Raw genomic sequence first — 22,421 nt, 5'->3', positions numbered from 1 at the left:
GGGAAAGTTCCCGAACTCTATGTTATTAATGAACCAAAATTTTCACTTCCGTCGTTTCCGACCAATGTGATCCTTTAAGATTGCTAGCTTTCGGCTTCACCCAGTCTGAGGTACTTACTCAGATGACCCGGTAGTAACAATCACACAGGTGCTCCCTTTACCACCTAGCCGAACAATCGGGAACGTAGGGGTAAGCACAGGAGCCAGGCAACCCAGCTGGGCTAAAATCTTAAGTCAAATTGATGCATATTTATGGCTTTATAATGATGATTACGGAAGGCAGCGCCTGTATATTGAATACAATGTCGATGATATGTTTATTTTGACTCTGTTGCGACCGTTTATCAGTTGAAAGTGGCCCATCGTCGGCTTCTACCCCTTTGTAGATACTACACAGGGTGTTTCCGCAATAAGAAGACAACCCTTAGCCGACATCTCGGTGCCTGAAGGCGGTTGTGTTAGCGGAAATGAGGCAATCAGATATGCGGGCTTTATAACTTTCACTTAGTCATAGGAGCTTTAAACTGGGGAAGCTAGCTTCGAGCCCCTGGTTAGTGTTCGGCGACGGCCGAGGTCAAGCCGTAAACACTTCAGCCAATGTTTATGAACGGCCTATCATTTAACATAGTCATCGGATCACTGACCAGTTTACGTTTATTGTGACAGTCAGTTTTCGGCTTTCTCCACTGAGGTGCTTAACCATGCGAGATGGAACCACAATCGCAGTGGTTCTCCCTTTGCATACCTAGCCTAACAAAGCGGAACGTAGGAGACAAACACAGGAGCCGGGCAACCCAACTATTGACCGAAGACACAATTTGAAACCGATGCATATATAGCAATATCCGAGAATGTTTTTGCCGAACCTCTAAAGGTGTCCGGCATTGCACTGCGAGACTTATGCTGAAAACACACAAATAGTTTAAAAGTGCCATAAGCTTGGAAAACCAAAAAACATCAGTAAAAACTTGACATCCGAACAAGATCAAGTGTTCGGTGCCAATCCGAAAATTGGAAAAAAATTGTGCTTCTGTCGTGCTTTAACATTACGCATCCGATCTCAAGACTTCATGTGGGTCAGCCCTTTGCAACGACCAAGAAGAAAACACATTTACTATAAAACAGCTCATATAAATTTTAAGAGCCCCCAAGTTACTTGGGTAAAAGAATTTTATGTATAATTATTGTATGTACTGAAGTACATATATCATATCTGTGTTCACCCGAACTTTGAACGCGTCTTAACCGACCGTCGGCTTCTCCCTCTTCGGTCAAGGACCAAAAAGTGTTATGTACTCCACCTGTCGAGAATATCGGCAGTGTTTCCGATAACCAAGCAATCGGGCCATAAGGCTGTAACAGAAAAAGCGCGCTCAGGGAACTTATGCTATATTACTAACAAAGTGTAAGAAGCATCTTCGAAGAAAATAGTACCTCCATCGATACCTTTCTTCGGTTGCTCATTGTTACTATGAGACTTGTGCAATAGATTTTTTGTACTCATGAGTTCCGTTGTGTCCCGACCATGATCGAAAACAATATGAGCGCTAGCTTTTGGCTTCACCCAGTCTGAGGTCAGAGCTCAGATGACCCGGTCGTGACAATCATAGAGGTGCTCCCTTTACTCCCTAGCCGAACAATCGGGAACGTAGGGGTAAGCACAGGAGCCAGGCAACCCAGCTTGCAGAACACTTAAGTCAATATGATGCATATTGTGGCGTAATACACAAACAAGGAACGAAGCCATACAAGTATAATCATATGCAAGAGAAAAAACTTCATAAAGGAAGCCCCCAAATAAACGGGGTATCTGAATTTGTGCATCACAGACAAAGTTATGACAAGGAATTTTCTCACAAACAACTTGTTGCCAAAGAAGTATAATGCTTGGTCGAACCGAACAAAATTTAAAACTGAAAGTTTTTGAGCATGAAAGCGACTTAGCTAGTTAATGTGTTCAGCATTGATGACGCGGTCCGAGCTTGATGCGGGACAAGGTTCCAGCCTCTCAGGCTGGTCCCCAGGTGGCCGAGTAGAGAGTTCGGCACTCTGAGAAGATAAAGCCCTCAGTCCAGCCGCGGTAATGGAGCAGGTCGGCGCGTCAAGGCGACAACACAATTCGGTCGAAGCAGGCGACAACGTAGCTCAGTCTGAGTCAATTGGCTGCATAGATAAAATAGTGCAAACCAAAATTAATGACTGTTGGGGAACGTAGCAAAAATTCAAAATTTTCTACGCATTACCAAGATCAATCTATGGAGTAACTAGCAACGAGAGAGAGGGGAGTGCATCTTCATACCCTTGAAGATCATGATGCGGAAGCGTTGCAAGAACGCGGTCGGTGGAGTCGTACACGAAGCGATTCAGATCGCGGCCGAATCTGATCTAAGCACCGAACAATGGTGCCTCCGTGTTCAACACACGTGTAGCCCGGTGATGTCTCCCGTGCCTTGATCCAGCAAGGGAGAGGGAGAGGTTGGGGAAGACTCCGTCCAGCAGCAGCACAACGGCGTGGTGGTGATGGAGGAGCATGGCACTCCAGCAGGGCTTCGCCAAGCACTGCGAGAGATGAGGAGGGAGAGGGGTAGGGTTGCGCCAAGAGAGAGGGAGACTCGTGTCTCTCGCAGCCCCAAAACCGCCACTATATATAGGGGAAGGGGAGGGGCTGCGCCCCCATCTAGGGTTCCCCCTTTAGGGGTAGCGGCCATCCCTAGATGCATCTGGGGGGTGGCCAGAGGGGGAGAGAGGGGGGCGCACCCTAGGTGGGCCTTAGGCCCATCTGAGCCTAGGGTTTTCCCCCTTCCCCCTTCCCTGCGCCTTGGGCCTCTTGTGGGAGGCGCACCAGCCCACCTAGGGGCTGGTCCCTTCCCACACTTGACCCACGCAGGCCTCTGGGGTTGGTGGCCCCTCCCGGTGGACCCCCGAACCCTTCAGGTGGTCCTGGTACGTTACCGATAACGCCTAGAACACTTCTGGCGTCCAAAACGGGATTTTCCATATATAAATCTTTACCTTCGGACCATTCCGGAACTCCTTGTGACGTTCGGGATCTCATCCGGGACTCCGAACAACATTCGGTAACCACGTACATCTATTCCCTATAACCCTAGCGTCATCGAACCTTAAGTTTGTAGACCCTACGGGTTCGGGAATCATGTAGACATGACCGAGACATCTCTTCGGTCAATAACCAACAGCGGGATCTGGACACCCATGTTGGCTCCCACATGTTCCACGATGATCTCATCAGATGGACCACGATGTCGGGGATTCAATCAATCCCGTATACAATTCCCTTTGTCAATCGGTATGTTACTTGCCCGAGATTCAATAGTCGGTATCCCAATACCTCGTTCAATCTCGTTACCGGCAAGTCATTTTACTCGTTCCGTAATGCATGATCCTGTGACCAACTACTTAGTCACATTGAGCTCATTATGATGATGCATTACCGAGTGGGGCCAGAGATACCTCTTCGTCATACGGGGTGACAAATCCTAGTCTCGATTCGTGCCAACCCAACAGACACTTTCGGAGATACCCGTAGTGCACCTTTATAGCCACCCAGTTACATTGTGACGTTTGGCACACCCAAAGCATTCCTACGGTATCCGGGAGTTGCACAATCTCATGGTCTAAGGAAATGATACTTGACATTAGAAAACCTTTTAGCAAACGAACTACACGATCTTGTGCTATGCTTAGGATTGGGTCTTGTCCATCACATCATTCTCCTAATGATGTGATCCCGTTATCAATGACATCCAATGTCCATGGTCAGGAAACCATAACCATCTATTGATCAACGAGCTAGTCAACTAGAGGCTCACTAGGGACATGTTGTGGTCTATGTATTCACACATGTATTACGATTTCCAATTAATACAATTATAGCATGAACAATAGACAATTATCATGAACAAGGAAATATAATAATAACCATTTTATTATTGCCTCTAGGGCATATGTCCAACAATGACAAATAAAGATAATAATGTATATTGAAAAAGTTCTTCTACTTAGTTAATACAAGTGAAGTAAATAATGAAAGAGATATGGCCTGAGCGTCGATGTCAATGTCAATGCAGGGCGTTATGTGGTAAAGGCGTGGCAAAGCCTGAATTCATAGGTCGGTCCAAGTTACAGATACGACGTTCACCGAACTATGTACGGAAACTGACCGAACCACCACGCGACCGTCATTAATGCGGCCACCATTTGATAGGCCTGGTTTATTTGTTATAGCGGTCCGAAGAAAGGTTACTCCCAAAATTGGGACTCGATCCGCACACCCATTGCCTCATGGGTGATGAAGTGAAGGCATGACGATGTTGGCAAAGGTTGGCTTGCCGAGGCAAAGCCCGTGGTCCAGCTAATGTGATGAAGCTGGTCAGCCGGTGACGCCGAAGTCTTTGAAGTAAGTTGATGAAGGGATGACGAAACCCCCAGTCCAGGCGAGGAGACGGAGCAGGTCGGTGAGGAGATGTGTCAGCCGAGGTGTTGAAGTAGTTCGGCTTGATGGACATCGGCTCGATGAAGCAATGGTTCGGCCATGCCGATGCAGGTCGTAGCTTGTGACGTGGTCAATGCTGGCTTGATGAAGTGACCGTACGGCGATGCCGGTGTGCCCGCTCCGTGTAATCCATGGAGCGGCGATGTTGGTGACGATTTATCCTTCGTGATACCGAACTATTGTTCGGCTGGCCGAGATGATGATCCAAAGAAGTCGAGCTCGGCTCAAAAAAGCGACGACGTGTCTAGCGCAGGTCAGCCGCCATGGAGTGATGTTGTCGGGCCGAATTGACACCGGCACCATGGTGAAGATCGTATTGTAAAAATACTTTTAATATTGATGGGATGTGTTTGAGAATAAAACATAATACCCCACATGAAAACTTCCTTCAAAAAGGATGTCTGAAATCCCGTTCATAAAGAAGATGAACTCGGGTCGGATTTGTTCTCGCGCAGAAAACAGATCCGAAAAGTGATGCACTAATCGGAAGGTTACAGGAGTTTGGACGGTCGGATCAAGCTGAATTTTTGGAAGGTGGTAGATATGGGAATTCCACAGCCGATCTACGGTTGGATATTCCAAAGGACGTCCGAGCTAGATGTTGGACACCATGCTCCAAACTCGTTCGGATTCTCGTCCAGATTCAATAGGGCTCCGGTATATCGGAGATTGCCGGAGATTCCTCCATCGAAACTCGACGAAATTTTGCAGGGTTGTTGTAGACTTAATTCCGCTTAATTCCACCGAATCAATCATTTAGGCGACACTCGAGAAGGCGATGGCGGTGGATACGAGTTTGTTGTCTACAAAAACAGCACGGTCGCCCGAGGGCAATGTTAACGTTGAGCCCCCGAGCTCCATGGATGACTCCTCCATGATCTTGATAGAGATCGGAGTTGATGTTGATGAAGGTCCTCATCCGAACATGATGATCGGAGGTAGGGCACAGTCCTCGGTCAAGCCAAGGTGACCAGTCGAGCTAGTGATGAAGAAGCCGACGTCGCAGTTGACCTGTAGTCGAGCCATTGATCCTTTTGCCGATCACATAGCGGAACTCTCAATGAAAGCACCAATGTTGGTGTCAAAACCGGTGGATCTCGGGTAGGGGGTCTCAAGCTGTGTGTTTTAGGATCAATGGTAACATGAACACGGAATTTTACCCAGCTTCGGTCTCTCTTGATGAGATAATACCCTACATGCTGCTTGACTGATCTTGATGATATGAGTATTACAAGAGTTGATCTACCACGAGATCGTAGAGGCTAAACCCTAGAAGTCTAGCCTATGGGGATTATGATTGTGTATATCTATCGACTAGCCTGGCCCTGGTTTATATAATGTACCAGAGGCCTAGGATAATAAGAGTCCTAGCCGAATACGCCGGTGGGGAGGAGTCCTTGTCTTGGTCACCAAGTCTTGTGGAATCTTCCTTGTATGCGGCAGCTGTCCAAACTAGCCTATGAGTATACGGCCATGGGGGTCCTTGGCCCAATCTAACTGGCCGGGAGACGACGTGGTGAGTACCCCCTAGTCCAGGACATCGTCAGCCGCTGGGAGGGACCCGCTGTCCATTGCCTCCGGGTCCAGCAAATCTCCCGAAGACGAGGACTACTCGAGGTTGGACCGAGCCGGACTGGAGATGCATGACTCAACATGTTAAGACTATGAAGTAGAGAGGTCGGATATATAAATGTGTCCGGGTCTTCGAGTACTCACGATTTGGCCAGAGGCTTCTCCCTGGGGCGCCATTCCGAGCTGCTGTCGGTGTCCGCTATGGAGTTGTCCAGAAGGGAAGCCTTCCCCTTCTTGGACGCCTTGGCCACCAGATGCATGGAGGCCGCGCTCTTCTTCCTCCCCCCCCCAAGGGGGGGAATGGCTTTCTTCTTCCTCCTCTTCCTTGTCGTCCTCGGCGGCGGAGGAATGAGTCTCGGCGTCTTTGGATGTCATGTCCAAAGCACCCTTGCGACGGAGACCGCTCCTGGTCTCCTTGGTCTCCTTGGCATTCTTCTTGGCCATCTTCTCCGGCGCTTGATAGGGCGCCGGAACCAGCATCTTCGTCAGAAGTGGAATTGCTGGGTCTTCGGGCAGCAGAGCCAGACAGTGAATCTGCTCCGCCTTCTTTGTCCAGCCCTGAAAGAACTAGTAGGAAGGCTTAGGCTTCTTCCTCAAATATGCAAGTAAAATATATACCTTGAAAACATGTAAGAACTTACCGGGCTAGCAGGATGGGCCAAGTTGTGCCCACGGTCCTCGGTCGAGTCCGGCCACGTCTGGTTGGACTTGAAAATCACCTTCCAGATGTCTTCGTGTGTAGTGCCGAAGAACTCCAGTAGGGTCTGGTGCTTGGCCGGATCGAACTCCCACAGATGGCAAGTCCGGCTTTGGCATGGAAGGATCCGGAGAACTAACATCACCTGGATCACGTTGACAAGCTTGGCGTTCTTGTCCACCATGCTCTTGATGCGCGCCTAAAGCACTGTCAGCTCGTCTGACGAAGACTAGTCCAAGCCCTTCTCTGGCCAGGAGGTGAGCCGCATCAGGGCTCCGGATCAGAATTTGGGAGCCGCAACCCAGGTGGTGTCGCGTGGCTCAGTGACATAGAACCACTGCTGTTGCCACCCTTTGACGGTCTCAATAAAGGTACCTGTTGGCCATGTAACGTTGGGCATCTTGTTCACCATGGCGCCTCCGCACTCTGTGTGTTGACCACCCACCACCTTCGGCTTCACATTGAAGGTCTTTAACCACATTCCAAAGTGTTGTGGGATGTGTAGGAAAGCCTCGCACACGACAATGAATGCCGAGATGTTGAGGAAAGAATTTGGGGATAGATCATGGAAATCTAGCCCGTAGTAATACATGAGTTCGCGGATGAATGAGTGGAGAGGAAATCCCAGCCCGCGAACAAAGTGGGAGAGGAATACAACCCTCTCATGGGGCTCCGGAGTGGGGACGATTTTTCCCTCGGCCGGAAGTCGGAGGGTGATTTCCTTAGCCAGATACCCAACCTCCCGGAGCTTTGTAATATCCTTCTCCTTGACGGAGGAGACCATCCACTTTCCCTGCGCTCCGGATCCGGGCATGGCTGGAGTGCTTTCTAGGGGCAGAAAGGATAATAACTTGGGCGCTGGAGCTCGAGAATGGGGGAAGCAGAGAGAAAAGAAGGCGTGGGTGAAAGAGGTGAATCCTTAGCTCTTTATAAAGGCAGTCAATATCAAGCGCCTCCCCACTGGCCCTAAAAACACGCTTATCCCCGAGGGCCGTGCAAATGGTACGGTGGGATTACCCATGCCCGTATTGATGAGAATCCCATAATAGGGGGACATGATCTCTGCTTTGACAAGACGTACCAGTAAAACCGCATCTCGCAATTTGGAGCGGCAGGCTAAAAAACGGTTCAAAATAATGGCCGAGCAGCGACGTGATGTCGTGTTATAAAAAGTTGTCAGCAAATTGGACTCGTGAAATATTATGCTCTCTACGGTTGTGTGTGAAATTTTTTTTTGCAGAACCGGACACGATTATTGTGTTCAAAGACTATTTCGGAGTGTTCGGAGAAGGAACCCGCCTTGCAATGCCGAAAACAATCTGCGCGCCGGACACCTCGTCATTGAAGCCAAGTTCAGGGGCTACTGAGGGGGTCCTGGATTAAGGGGTCCTCGGATGGCCGGACTATTTATATGGACCGGACTGATGGGTTGTGAAGATACAAGACCGAAGACTCTCTCCCGTGTCCAGATGGGACTCTCCTTGGCGTGGAAGGCAAGCTTGGCATTTGGATAATGAAGATTCCTTTCTCTGTAACCGACCTTATACAACCCTAGTCCCCTCCGGTGTCTATATAAACCGGAGGGCTTAGTCCGTAGAGGGAGAATCATAATCATACAGGCTAGACTTCTAGGGTTTAGTCATTACGATCTCGTGGTAGATCAACTCTTGTAATACTCATATTCATCAAGATCAATCAAGCAGGAAGTAGGGTATTACCTCCATGGAGAGGGCCCGAACCTGGGTAAACATCGTGTCCCCCGTCTCCTGTTACCATTGACCTTAGACACACAGTTCGGGACCCCCTACCCGAGATCCCTGGTTTTGACACCGACAGGCACCGCTCTCTTCTTGAAGATGCTGTTGTGGATCTCCTCTCCGTGCCAGGGTTCCGAGCGAAAGCTCATGTCCACTTTGGACTCGGCAGCGGCAACGCTTCGCACTGTCTTCCCTCCTGAGGGCGTTGTCGTGGAGCTTAGGTGTGCTTGGGCGTAGTGTGGCGTTGTATCTAGACTTCCCTGTGTTATCCTTCGGTAGCATAGTTTCCTGCATATCCGACTATCATGGGATCTGCTTTGTAAGAGGGCTGCCTCTCCACCTTGTATCGTTCGGGCGTGTACTTTGTTCGGTTGGTGCTTTATCTATAAAGCGGGGTGAAAGCTTGTTTCGAGCTTAAGCACCACTGGTGTTATTATCTCTATAACTTGCGACCGTTTTTTTGGATTAGAGGGAGTAGCAAATAGATAACTGGTTATGTTGAGATGGGTGGGTATTGACCCAAACGTAAGTTGAGAACTGAAAATTCGTAAAAAAAAAATCCCTTCTTTATAATGACAGGAGCATAACCCATTTTTATTCACTGGGCCTGCCAAGCTTTGTCAAAATGTCATGCCAATAAAACAAAAATGTCTGACTTGGAAAATAGCCTACAATTAGCTAAATCTTATCCGCACGAATAAACTATAAACTATACCATTCTGTGCCACAGTTTAGGGCTCTCAAATTGACACTGAAAATAAATTTGAGTTGCAACACAATGTTGACAAACAACACAATGTTGACTTACATATTACTTCATTGAAAAAGAAAACCTTAGCTAAAAGAAAACCTTAGCTGCATTGTGTTCCAATACATGTATATAACACATTATATGTATGGACCTTAAGGTTAAAGATAGTGTTGTGATATTTGATTGAAATTCTCTAAAAAGATATATGGACTGTAAGAAATGGTTCATCCTGTGTCTTTCACCATGAGTAAAATTCACAAATAATCTCATAAATGGATACACTTTTATTCAAGCGAGAACTCTAATGGAGCAAGAGTATACGTGGAAGATTCTAGACTAAACCATAAATGGATACACCTTTATTAAAGCGAGAAACTCTAACGGAGCAAGATCATGCATGGAAGGTTCTAGAATAAATGAGAAGTGTGTAAAGACAGTATATGTGACGGGTACAAGGGTGTACTAAGTTTTTAACTATTGGAAACTTCTAGATAGTACACATGGCAGAATCTGAAGTAATTGATAGGAAATTGAATGGTCAGCAATGCTCGGATTTGCCACCTCTTGACTGTCAGATTGAGTTCATCCAATAATCCATATTCAAACTTATTCACACACTATATAGTGGTATAGATATAAATATAGATACACTAGACGTGACTCTCACCCAATTCGACTCCAGCAGTTACGGGGAAATAGAGAAGAGTGGCTGGCGGCGAGGAAACTTGGAGGGGTTCTAGAATAATCTGTCTCACGAGAGGAGAAACTTCCAGACTATCATGTTTGGTGGTTGGCTCCGCCGAACACGTCTCATCTCAATCTTAACCTTAGATTCAAGATCGAATGGTACATATGGCCCAAAGGCAGGCACGCCATCATCACCAACTCGCTTTTTATAGGAGTAGAGGTAGAGATAGCAGATAGATAGAAAGAATTCATTCAAGACCAACTATAAGCAGAAAAGAAAAAAAATCATCACTCTAAATAATGAACAAACTGCGCAATAGCCTGTGATTAACTGAACTTGTCCACATGAATGAACCATATCATTGTGGGCCAATCTCAAATGTTAGGCTGGATGTTGCCACCCGATAAAACTTCAGTTCAGAACTATTCCAAAGAAACCAAGTCAAAATCACATAGTTAGTCACTTGAATGCAAGCACTAGACACAAAATGGAATTCATTCAGGATCAACTATGGGCAGAGAAAAATTGCCAGCCATAGCAAAACAACAGAGTGTCCATCAGTTGCCACTTTGAATAATGAACAAACATGGTCAGCTATTATCAGCTTCTAGTTTGGTATCTCAGAGTTTCAGCCGTTTATTCTATCACATACATACATATAGTACAAAGAATGAGACGGATTATTAACACCTACTCCCTTCATTCCAAAATAAGTATGGTGGTTTTAGTTCATAGTTCAAAGGTATTACAAGTTATCAATCAAGGGACTCTTGCTTGTATCTCCCAGTCCTTGCCTACAATTAGCCTATATCAAAGAGGACAAGAAGTCACATGTAGAACCAATGAGGACCAATTTCCAAAGAGGACCAATTTGGGGGAAAATAGCCTACAATTAGCTGAAACCCATGCACATGAATGAACCATATCGTTGCGAGCTAGTATCAGACTTCTCTAAGAGTGGTCACTGATGTATCCAACAAACATGTGTATATGTCATAATCAGGTGAATGCATGAAATGTTCATCATTTACAGCATGGTTGGACAAAAGGGATGATTCAGGAATCAGGATGAACTTAAAGCAGAGAAAGAAACCATCCACAACAAAAAACAGCAGAAGAATCTCCATCCATCAGTCATAAGTCATAACTCTTAATAATGAACGAACAGGGTCAGCTATTATCAGCTTCTATTTCAGTTTCTGAATCCAGCAGTTTATTGTGTAACATACATAGTACAAAGAATGGGACGAATTACTAACACCTACAAGTTACCGATGAGGGGACATTTTGGTGTGCACCTCCCACTCCCAGGCACCGTCGGTCGCGATGTTGTTAACTTGAAAGAGCAGCATTTGGTTAACTTGATTGTTTTTTTTTTTTGCGGGGCATTTGGTTAACTTGATTGAAGAGGGACTTTACACCAGGACCAAGACACATTGTGGTTGCAGCAGGAGAAACATTTCTCTGTCCATGGCTAATGTTGTTGTTGATGTTTGTGACCTTATATTTTCTTGGATTTTAGATCCGAATCAATGTACCTGTAATTGTTATGAGTATGAATAAAATAATAAGTGTATTAAAAAAAGATTGACACACAGGTACCCGTAAAAAAATTGACGCGGACATAGATTAGGAGGTCCCGACTTTCCCGACCAATCACATCGCCTGAATTTCATCGGGTCTCCTTCTCGAAGCATCAAGGTCCGGCTCAGAATGTTCGAATTTGTTTCTCTTAATAATAAACCAAACAACAAAAGCAAACAATTCAACGATGTTGTTCTCAATTGGGACCTCAGATACCACAAACAGAGAGAGAGAGAGAGAGAAAGAGAGAGAAACTAAAAAAGCAGGGGCAAAAATCATCATAATATAAACGCAAAAAAGAAGAAGAGCGTGTCAATAGTGTTTGGTGTGGTTAAGTCTCAGCCCGTCTTGTACTCTGCGACGGTGATCTTGGCGGCGGGGCCCTCCTGGATGTAGACGATGGTGAGCTTGTCGTCGACGTCGAGCCTGGTGAGCCAGGAGGGGAAGCCGTACATCTCCTTGTCGTGCGTGGCGGAGACGCCGTAGATGGGGCCGGTCAGCCCCTGGATCCGCAGCCTGAGGTAGGTGATGGGGTGGGCGCACGCGTGCTTGGCGGTCACGACGTGCCGGTAGTAGTCCACGCCGTTGGTCTTCCACGTGTGGGTGACCGTGTGCACGAACTCCAGCGGCGTGCCTCCGACGTGCAGGGTGTCCTGCGGAAGCTGGTAGCCCGGGCTGTTACCGGCGGCCGCGGGTTCGGCGGCGAGGCGGGCGAAGACGCCGCACATGGGCGCGGCGGCGGCGAGGGTGGGCTCGGCGCGCTGGTAGTTGCAGCGGTCGTCGACGAAGCCGTCGTGGCCGTCTGGCCCGCCGACGAGCGCGCCGACGAGGACGTTGGGGTCGGCGCCCTTGCTGTTGTAGTAGGCGTCGAAGCCCTCCATGCACCCGACGGTGTCGTTGACGGCGTAGACCGACGGGATGGAGGCCCCGCGGTGGTGCACGTGCGTGGGGAACTTGTCGCCGTGGCCGACCATGTAGCTCATGGAGAGCGGGTTCTTGCCCAGGACGTAGTCCACCTGGGACCTGGCGAAGGCGACGATCTCGGCCGGCGCGACCTCGCCGTCGGGGCACCGGAGCTTGTCGCCGGTCTCGGCCAGGTAGTCGGCGTAGACGGTGAGGAGGAAGACGGAGGAGCTGACGTACTGCATGTTGTTCCAGTCGGCGACGTAGAGGAGGCCGCCCGGGGTGGTCCTGACGTTGTTGCCGCCGTTCTTCTGGATGCATGCGCACATGAAGAACTCGGCCTTGGCCCGGAACTGCTTGAGCGTGTCGGCATAGTCACCATCGCCGCCGGCGGCGAGGAGCACCTTGGAGAGCAGCACCTGGACGCCGGCGTACTTGTTGTCCCAGGAGAACTCGCGCACGGCCCAGCCGGTCCCGCCGAAGGCCTCGGCGTTGCGGGCGACGTAGTCGAGGTAGTCCTCGTCGCCGGTGGCCTCGTAGAGCCAGGCGGCGCCCCAGAGCAGCTCGTCCTGGTAGCCGGAGGCGGAGGGGTAGAACTTCTTGGCGCACTGCAGGGAGTCGTCGTAGCGGCCCCGGAAGGTGTCGGCGAAGGTGAAGATCTGCTTGGCGTGCATGAGCAGCAGGTCGGCGTACATGGAGTCGTAGTGCCGGAACACCTTAGCGGCCGCGGCGAGCGCCGCAGCCGTCTCGGCGGCCACCTCGGAGCCCGGGCGGCTGGCGTCGATCTTGGACGCCGTCCTCGGCGTCGACATGTCCTCCGCGCGCTCCCAGCACAGGTGGTCGCTGTCCCCGTCACCCACCTTCCGAAACAGAACAGCGAGTCAGACTGGGCCGGGCCGGTCTGGGCTTAGGTGGGACGGGAGTGGTGTGTACCTGGACCCAGAGGGTGTTGGGCTCGGTGTGGGCCTTGATGAAGTAGTTGGTGCCCCAGCGGATGGCGTCGAGGGCGCGGTTGAGGGAGTTGGCGGCGACCATCTCCTTCTCGAACTCGAGCACGCCCCACGACAGCATGGTCACCGCGTACGCCGCCGGGAACCCGAACTTGACGTGGTCGCCGGCGTCGTAGTACCCGCCGACCAGATCCACCTGCACACATCCATTCTTTCTCCATAAGCAAACGCGGATCGAGCTCCGATCGGAGTTCATACGACGTCGGATCGAGGCGCGCGCGCGCGTACCCCCTGGGAGAAGCCGTCGGTGAGGGCGGAGTCGCCGCGCCAGTGCACGGTGCGGTCGGTGGGGAGCTTGCCGGACCGCTGCGCCTCGAAGAACTGGAGGGACTTGTCGAACGCGCCGGCGTAGTCCGACCACGCCGGCGAGGCCTCCGCGGACGCCACGAGCAGGATCAGCGCCACCGCCGCCGATGCAATCGTCAATCGCGCCATGGCCGTCTCGTTCGTCTCTGCAGGTAAGTGGGAAATGTCGCCGTCGTCGTGGTGCTGGGAGTGTCCGGCGCGGCGGGCGGGGATTTATACGGGGCGTGCGGATCGCGGGGCGGCCGGCCGTGACCGACATGGGGCGCTGCGTGGTGCCTGGCACGTAGGGGGTAGAGGGGAGACGAGCTAGGCTGTTTGCGCCATGCACGTCTTGCAGCCAGAAATGGTCGCACGCACAATGGGATCGATCGTGGGCTCGCCGATCGTCTTTCGACATTAGACATTTCTTCTTCTTTTTTTTTTGGAAAAAAATTATAGTCTATTCATTCATTCTTCTTGTTTTGACAATAATTGTACAATATTATTTATTAATTAAATCTTCAGATGCTGCCATCTGATCATATGTAGTTCTGCCCGTACACAAAAGTCGCTGAAGATGTGTGATCACGTCGTGAGTTTTTGTGGACTTAAATAGATTGACTCACATAATGCTTTCTTTTGGCTTTATTTTGTCGGCCTATGGTCGGTCAACTATATAGTACGTGTCCTTTCTAGAGGAAGTGTTTAAGCCACAAATTAACTTTTGTGTTGTGCTACATCTCATCATGATGGTTGCCATAGTGGATCAATTATCTTATTCGTTTCAGTTAGTAGAATTAAGCGTGGCAGTCGTGGTGATCAATCTTCAAATCATTCGAATTAGTAAACTAAGAGATGATTATAAGCTTTTACCAAATCATTCAAATTATGTCGCATTGTTTTAACAAAGGCGACGACTTGTGAAAACATAATAATTTATCAAAGTTGACATTCTTGCATCAGTGTTTTTTAGTATCTTTAACAATTTTTTTGAAAGATGATAGTTGCACAAACAGGAATAACCTCAAAGACTTTGAGGAGATGCATATAGGTAGAGTAGAGATGGTACAACAGATCAAATCCCATTGAAACAAGGAACATGAAACAAGACCCCTAAAACACTAAAAAGTTAGGTTATATGAACGTCATTGTCCTAGGTGTTGTCTTGAGTTTTGTCATTCGGACCTTGGTGTTCATCTATTTTCTTCTATGAAGAAATCATAAACTTGAAAACATGTACAAGCAAAAAACTTATCTTCAAAATTGATGAAAAACCTCCTTCATGACAAGTTCTAAATATCAGCTTCATTTCAAACAGTTGGATAAGAAGATAAATATAGGCCTATTCCTAAAAAATTGGAACGACTGCGGCTGAGCAAAAGAGATGACCAAGAAAAAACCTCATGGGCTATAGAAAGACCAGCATATATGTGTTCAATCTCGCGCGTACTTAGTGACGCTCACCTTCTTTACTAAGCAAAGCCTCGGAGACACTTTATCTCGCTTCTTGCGAGCAATTCGTTTACATTTTTACACCCAGGATGGACTAACCCAATACGTGAGTTATTTTTCTATTTTTTGTTTATACTAGCAAAAGAGCCCGTGCATTGCAACGGGAGAGAAAACATAACACAGACTCTTAACCCAACCATCACCCAAGACCACAATAGGTCCATCTCCTTTATTTTTGCGAGGCATCATATTTGTGTTGCCGCTTATCCTCCTTCTCACCCTCGCCGGCGATGGCCTCGGTATTCACATAAAACAAAAAAAACGTGTTTGAATATGTTTAATCCTAAGGCGTCTCTCTCTCTCTCCCCTCCCTCTCGCTCCCTCCTCTCTCTCTCTCTCTCTCTCTCTCTCTCGATGAGAAATCTGTTGTTTTCCCATGCGCCATTTTTCAGAGGTATGCATGTGTAATTATCGATGTTTTCTTTTCCCTATATTGTTATAGTGGGGTGTTTATTTGCAATCCGGGTCGCCGCCGGTATGAAAGAAAAACGGATCTTACGCTATAAATTATAAGTTTGCTCCCAAAATGATATTTTAAAAATATTTAACAGGTAAAATTAACATCATATTTAGATTCCACATATTTTTCTAATAAAATTTCATATATAATATGTTAAAATCGAAGTTACGGTCTAAAAGATACGGATAATTTAGAAAATCATTTATTTGACTTAAATATATTCCAAAATAATATTTAAAAATACTTAACAGGTGAAAATAATCTCATATTCATATTCTACATATTTTTCTAATCAAATTTCATGTATAACATGTTCAAATCGGAGTTACAGTTTAAAAGATATGGATGATTTTAAAAAACATGGTTTGACTTAAATATGATCCGCGGATGAATTACCTAGAACATCAGGGGGGGTTTGAAAAATGTAAAATAATGGTTCGGTGTGACTTAAATCCGGATTGCAGGTTGATTTCAACAAAACACAGGGACTTTTGTGTAAAATATGGAAAAACGATTCGTTTAAACTTAAAACAGGACTGCTGGTTGAATTCTCTGAAATAGAGGGACTTTTCTGAAAAATGCCATGACGGAAGAAAGAAACACAATTTGCTTTATTATTAGGTAAAGATAAAGATTTGTTTCCACTTTTTATTTATTTTTCAATTTTCTAGTTTGTATTGTAATTTAATATTTTTTATTCCCATATTTTCAAGTTTTTTTGGTAAATACATGAATGATTTTTTATGACATACACAAACACTTGCCAAAAAACTTGAATGTTATTCTCAAAACATCAACATCTCTTTTATGATTTACAACATTTATTTTACGTACAAAATCATCTTTTAAAACACACATGAGCATTTTTTTAATGGACACAAGTATTTATTTTGATATACATGAACATTTATCTTCACATTCAAGAACATTTTGTAATAAATATATGTATAACTTTTTTTCGCTACACATAAATATTTCTCATCACATATTAAAAAAGGTTCTAGAAAACCACTTCTTTTTCGGGCACATTAGTATTCTAGAAAAATACATAAAAGATAGTATTATTATGTGAACACCACTCCCTTTTTTAGCACATTAGTATTAACTATTAAAATAAACACATAAACTAGTGTGTGTGCGTGTGCATACGTGCGTGCGTGCGTGTGTGTGCGTGCGCGCGCGCGCGCGCGCGTGTGTGTGTGTGTGTGTTCAAGATCGTAGAAAAATAGACAACAACAAAGCCTTTTGTGAGTACCCAAACAAACATGTGATGGATATTTGATTCTTTGCATAAGAAAATCTCAACTACAGACAAAACTATCTAAAAGTACATATGAAAGATGTTGCTATATACTCCCTCTGTCCCAAAAATAAGTGTCTTTGATATCTAAATCAAAGACGCTTATTCTGGGACAGAGAGAGTAGTTCCTATCCAGAGGGATACTAATCCATGTGTTTTTTTGGCAAGGATATTTATGTGGTTCATTGAAAAAGTGAACAAGAGAACTTATGTTCTTATAGGCCATCACTATATACAACAATTCCATCGCCAAAGGCTAAACTTGACTTAATAAAAATCATAGTGAAAGATAAAAACATACCGATATAAATTGTTTCATGGAAGTTTTCCTGTTAAAAACAAGAGGTGCTCCAATTAGTAAGTAATCACCCAAAAAACATTGTAAGATCAAATGCCTCAATTTGTTTTCATAATATATAGTAAATATGAACACAATTTCTTATAGTAACAAAAAAGTGTGTAAAAATGCCCAACATCTCAACTCTTTCATGTCAGTCTTCGAAGTGGATTGCTGGTTTGCAATTTGATCTGAGATGGAACAATATATTATAGATTTTTTCTTCAATTTAATACGAGAAGTAAATTCTCGGTGATCATGTATCATCATCTACACAATTATGTAAACGTTGTGGAACATATCTATGTAGGAGGTTAAGGTTTCATCATAAGCTTTTTTTTCTGATGGAAGTCAAATGACCAACCCTCATGTAATGTAGTGGTAGTGTATGATAGCCAATACTTGTGGATGTACAAAACTATACTTTGATGAACAATTGTGGTCGCTTAAATGCTAAAGTGCATTGATACATAACTTAAAAAAGGGTTATGCATGTCCATCAATCAATTGCATCTAAATGAGTTGAATGGTTCGTTTCTATGTGGTTTTTAAATTTTTTAGGGACACAATATGTATTCCTAGGTCACCACTGTAGCTTGCGATTTTGCAAAACTATATTTTATAATATTATCTAACAAGATCAATCAACACCTGTAGAATGGGATAGAAAAAGATCTTTATGATGCTCAATTATAATAACATCGGTGCACCATTTAATGATATACCCACTTATTAGGAACCTTCATGAGCATGAGTATCGAATGGTACCAGTAAGAATGATAAACTTCTACATATAGATCACACCCCGGTAGTTGATACTTTGATCAAATGGATTGCCTGAAGTTGAACAGGGAAGAAGAGCCTCCTCCATAGCTATCTTTAGTAGTGAACACCAAATGTATTAGGAAGCTATATAAATGTGCGTGTCAATGCACAATGTGCGCTGATTTTGAGAGCGGCATGCTGCAAAACTTGAGCACTATGACTTTCTATTAGGAGATATATGTTTGTGAATGATCCTAGAATTTTACCCTCAAGGGCTAGCTGTGCTACCGATTCACAAAGCTTTCCTATATTTTCTGCAGACGATATAAACAACATATTTACCCAGATAGAGGGAGGACAAAAATACTAATAAGAGAAACAAAGCATCGAAGATCATTACACAATATACCTTTGCTAAATCAAAGCGAATATTGTAATCTGCACCATCCTCCTGGGGTCGTAAACACCTAAGATAAAACACACACGTATGTGACTGAAGCTGAGAAACGACTTAAACTGCTTGTACAGCTGTAACTTGCTCATGCGCATTTGTCTCCAAAAGTGAGCACGTTGGCAATATGTTACCGACCGGGCCTAGCGTTGGAAGTGGCAGCTCTGGCTCAACAACCTTTCTTTCCCTGCCCCCTTTTTTTATCTTATCTGAGAGATATCCACCGCCATTGTAAGGGAGCTCCCTTCCGAAGTCGGTGGCAAGGATTTGATCCGATGCACAAATGGAAGTGATGGGAGGGGAAAGGCCACAGGGCCATGACGACCATGTCACACAATCATTCACTCATGGCCCCTTTCTTCCCTGGCAACGAGTACCCTAGCAGCAAAAGAAGCCACGGCCAAACCATGAGACCACACGACATTAGGAGTGTCCTCGTTGTGCGAACGAGGGTGGAGGATGATGATAGACCTAGAGCTTGACTGTGGGGCTGGGGTGCCAACCTTGTCACTCATAATATAACCATAAAAATGTTACTTTAGCATTTTAGCCATATAATACACATAGGATTAGACTAACCACTACTAGATAAAAAAAAGTTTTGCATTTTGGAGGGGGTGCCATGGCACCCCTGTTAGATCCGCCACAGGTGAAGGGCGAGGGTTGGCTCTAGGGCTTAGGGAGCTCGCCGCCGTAGGATGACTTGAGCAAATCAACGACGGGCCGCACTCGCGCGCCTCTTGCGCTCCCCTAGCACCACACGCGATCACAACATTTATACCACATCAATGAACAGGAGGACGCCTAAATTGGTCTTCGGAGTATCACCACATTAAGTTCGGGCCGGCCATAACGCTCGGGGTGGGAGCACTAGAAAAGGCCACGGGACACAGTGAGACGACAGAACGATCCAGATCGCCGAGTGGGCTACTCGGACGACAGAGAGTGTTACAATCGCCGTGGAGGCTCATAGGTAGTTGAGTCTTGCTGTGTTTATAACTATGCTTAGAGCATCTCCAACAGCCGCGCTAAACTAGCGCCGCGCCGCAAATTAGGCCGTTTTAGCGCACGCGCAACGCGGCGGGTGGCTCCAGCGGGCGCCCAAAAACGGCGCGCGCGCTATAACGAGTTGGGCGCGCGGTGTATTTCGGGCGCCTGCTTCCGCGTGCGGCACACTCGAGCGCTCGCGCCACACTCTCTCCTCTCCTCCTACTACGCCCCGCGCGCGCCGGCGCCGACGCCCTGCCACCCATGGACGCGCACACCGGCACCCCGCTCACCCCGTTGTACAGCCGCGACCCCCTGCCGCCGGAAACCCTAGCGCGGGGAGTGTTGGCGTCACCACCGCCGGAGCTCCGCCGAGCGTCGGCCTCGCGCGCAGCCTCTTCTTGCCGCCGCGGATGACCACGGCGACGGGTGGCATCGCGCCAGCGCCGTCCCGTGCCGCCGCCGCACCGTCGAAGCTCCCCAATGCGGCGCGGCCGAAGAAGGGCAAAACATCTGCGAAGAAAAACAAGGCGGCGGACGGCTCTGGCAGCACGAAGGCGAGGGGAAAGAAGCTTGCAGGGTGTTCGACGGCCGCGGCGGCTACCGAAGCGCCGGCGAGCTCACTCGTTGAGCCGGCCGCCGACGCGCACCACGTGTACGACGAAATGCCCCAAGGTGAAAAAAATTCCAACTTTTATTTTCTTGTTATTTTTTCAATGCATCATCACATATATATAGCTTATTTGCATTTTTCAAAAAACTTTGTAGTCTCAACGATGATGCATACATGTCAACTATGGGTGTTGGGTCCAACAATTCGCATTGGTCTCAAACCAATGACATCAATTTCGAAGACCATGAGTTTGAGGTGGATGAGGAGGGTGAGGGCATTGTCGACGCGCCGAAAGGAAGAGCAGGCAATTACAGCACCAACGATGACAAGTTATTATGCAATACTTATTTGCAAGTGTCGAGGGATCCATCCGTTGGAGGTGATCAAAGTAGAGATGCGTATTGGGGGCGAATGAAAGAACACTTTGATGCTCACAACGTGAGTGGAATTGACCGCTCCGAGAGATCACTTCAGCCCCGATGGTCGACAATCAACTCGGATTGTCAAAAGTGGGCGGCCGCACAAAAGGCAGTTGATAAGATTAACCCAAGTGGCATAAATGAGGATGATAGAGTAAGTTGCATCTCATATATGTTCATCATACTTGTTTTTGGTGTCTGAAGTGCTAACTTGTTTTGTTTTTCTTGTAGTACAACATTGCACAAAACTTGTTCAAAGAAGAGACGAGGACAATCAAGAAGGGGAAGATCAAGAAAGGAAGGATCTTTACCTTGCCTCATTGCTATGAAGTGTTAAAGGATGATGAGAAATGGAAGAAGCGCGATGGTTTGGATGATTTGCATTTGAGCAACAAACGCAAGCGAACAATTGAGTCGAATGATGATGATGAGGAGGAGGATGCATCAAGTGATGACGGCAAGAGAAGCCCCACACCTAACTCGGTTTCATACTCGAAGCCAAAACGACCGGATGGGTGCAAGAAAAACAAAACCAAAAAGAAGAAGAGGAAAGGAGATGATGAGCTCAAAAATGCTATGGAAACTATTGTGAAGGCAAGAAAAGAAGCCAACGAGGTGAGAAAAATGGCAAGGAACCAAGATGCCGCGGCCGAGGAGAGGAGGCTGGCAGCCAGGAGAGAAGGGTGGCGGCCGAGGAGAGGAGGCCGGCGGCCAGGAGAGAAGGGTGGCGGCCGAGGAGAGGAAGGTGGCTTTGGAGGAGAGGAAGGTGAGCAATGAGGAGCGAACTAGATTGTTGGAATGGGAGAAGCACTTGTTCTTCTTGGACACATCCAACCACAATGAAGCGCAAAAGGGATATGTCAATCTTGCCCGTGAAGAAGTGTTGATGCAAAAAAGAGCCATGATTCGCGCAATGGGTGGCGGTGGCCTTGGCGGCATGGGTGGCGGTGGCCTTGGCGGCATGGGTGGCATGGGTGGCTTCGGAGGTACCATGAGCGGTTTAGGTGCTATGGGAGGGATGGGTGCACCTCTGGCCGCCATGGGAGACATGGGTGGCTTTGGAGCACCCCCCGACGTTATGGCCGCTATGGGAGGCATGAGTTTCGCTTCTCTCATGGGAGGCATGGGTGCACCTCCGGCCGCCATGGGCGGAATGTCTTTCGATGTGCCTCCTCACACACATTCCCATGAAGATGCCGTTGAAGATCTTGTCAACACCGTCGGAGCTTCACATGATGCGGTGCGTGATGAGGAGAGGGAGGAAGATTCATCTTCGGAGGCGGAAGAATCGTCTTCGGAAGATGATGAGGATGAAGACGAGGAATAGGATTGATGTGTCTTTCATTTGTGTCTTGAACTTGGTTTGCATTTTAAACTTCGTTGGATGAACTTGTGGGCATGAACTTTTATTCATAAACTTGTTTGTGTCAAATTTTATATGTCATGTTCATTGCATTTTGAATGTTTCAAACCTATTATTTTGTGCCCAAAATGCCATATATATGCAATGTCCGGCGAGTCGCGCGCGCTGTATTTTTGCGCGCTGGAGCATTGCTAATGTTTCACCGGGCTAATGTTTCAAAAGTAGGTTGTTAAACTGAAAAAAAAACGCTTGTTAATGGGCCACATTAGCCGGGCTGACTGCTCGCGTCCTACCCATTTCGCCGGCACGCGGGTCCCACTCGTCAGCCAGCAGCAGGATCCCGTCCCCGCAATCCCGTTTCTCGCTTCCCCTCCAAGAAGAAGAACAAAGCCGGCGACGAGCGAGTCAAGAGTCAAATCTCTCTCCGCGGCACCAACCACCTCCCCCCTCCCCC

At 47.1% G+C, this 22,421-nt stretch overlaps 1 protein-coding gene across 1 annotated transcript; it reads right to left on the bottom strand.

Annotated features, from left to right (window-relative positions):
* Nucleotides 1–11,692: 11,692 nt before the first annotated feature.
* LOC123042707 (endoglucanase 13) lies at nt 11,693–14,139 on the bottom strand. Its single transcript, XM_044465105.1, has 3 exons — nt 13,704–14,139; nt 13,399–13,611; nt 11,693–13,325 (listed from the first exon to the last, which is right to left on the bottom strand). Exons 1-3 carry the CDS (start codon nt 13,908–13,910, stop codon nt 11,901–11,903), a joined length of 1,845 nt encoding a protein of 614 aa, XP_044321040.1. The 5' UTR covers nt 13,911–14,139; the 3' UTR covers nt 11,693–11,900.
* Between the last annotated feature and the right edge of the window lie 8,282 nt (nt 14,140–22,421).

The sequence above is a fragment of the Triticum aestivum genome, chromosome 2B (assembly GCF_018294505.1).
Source record: "Triticum aestivum cultivar Chinese Spring chromosome 2B, IWGSC CS RefSeq v2.1, whole genome shotgun sequence".
Taxonomy (NCBI): Eukaryota; Viridiplantae; Streptophyta; class Magnoliopsida; order Poales; family Poaceae; genus Triticum; species Triticum aestivum.
Note: the sequence above shows the minus strand (reverse complement) of the source record. Positions and strands in the feature narration are given on the sequence as shown.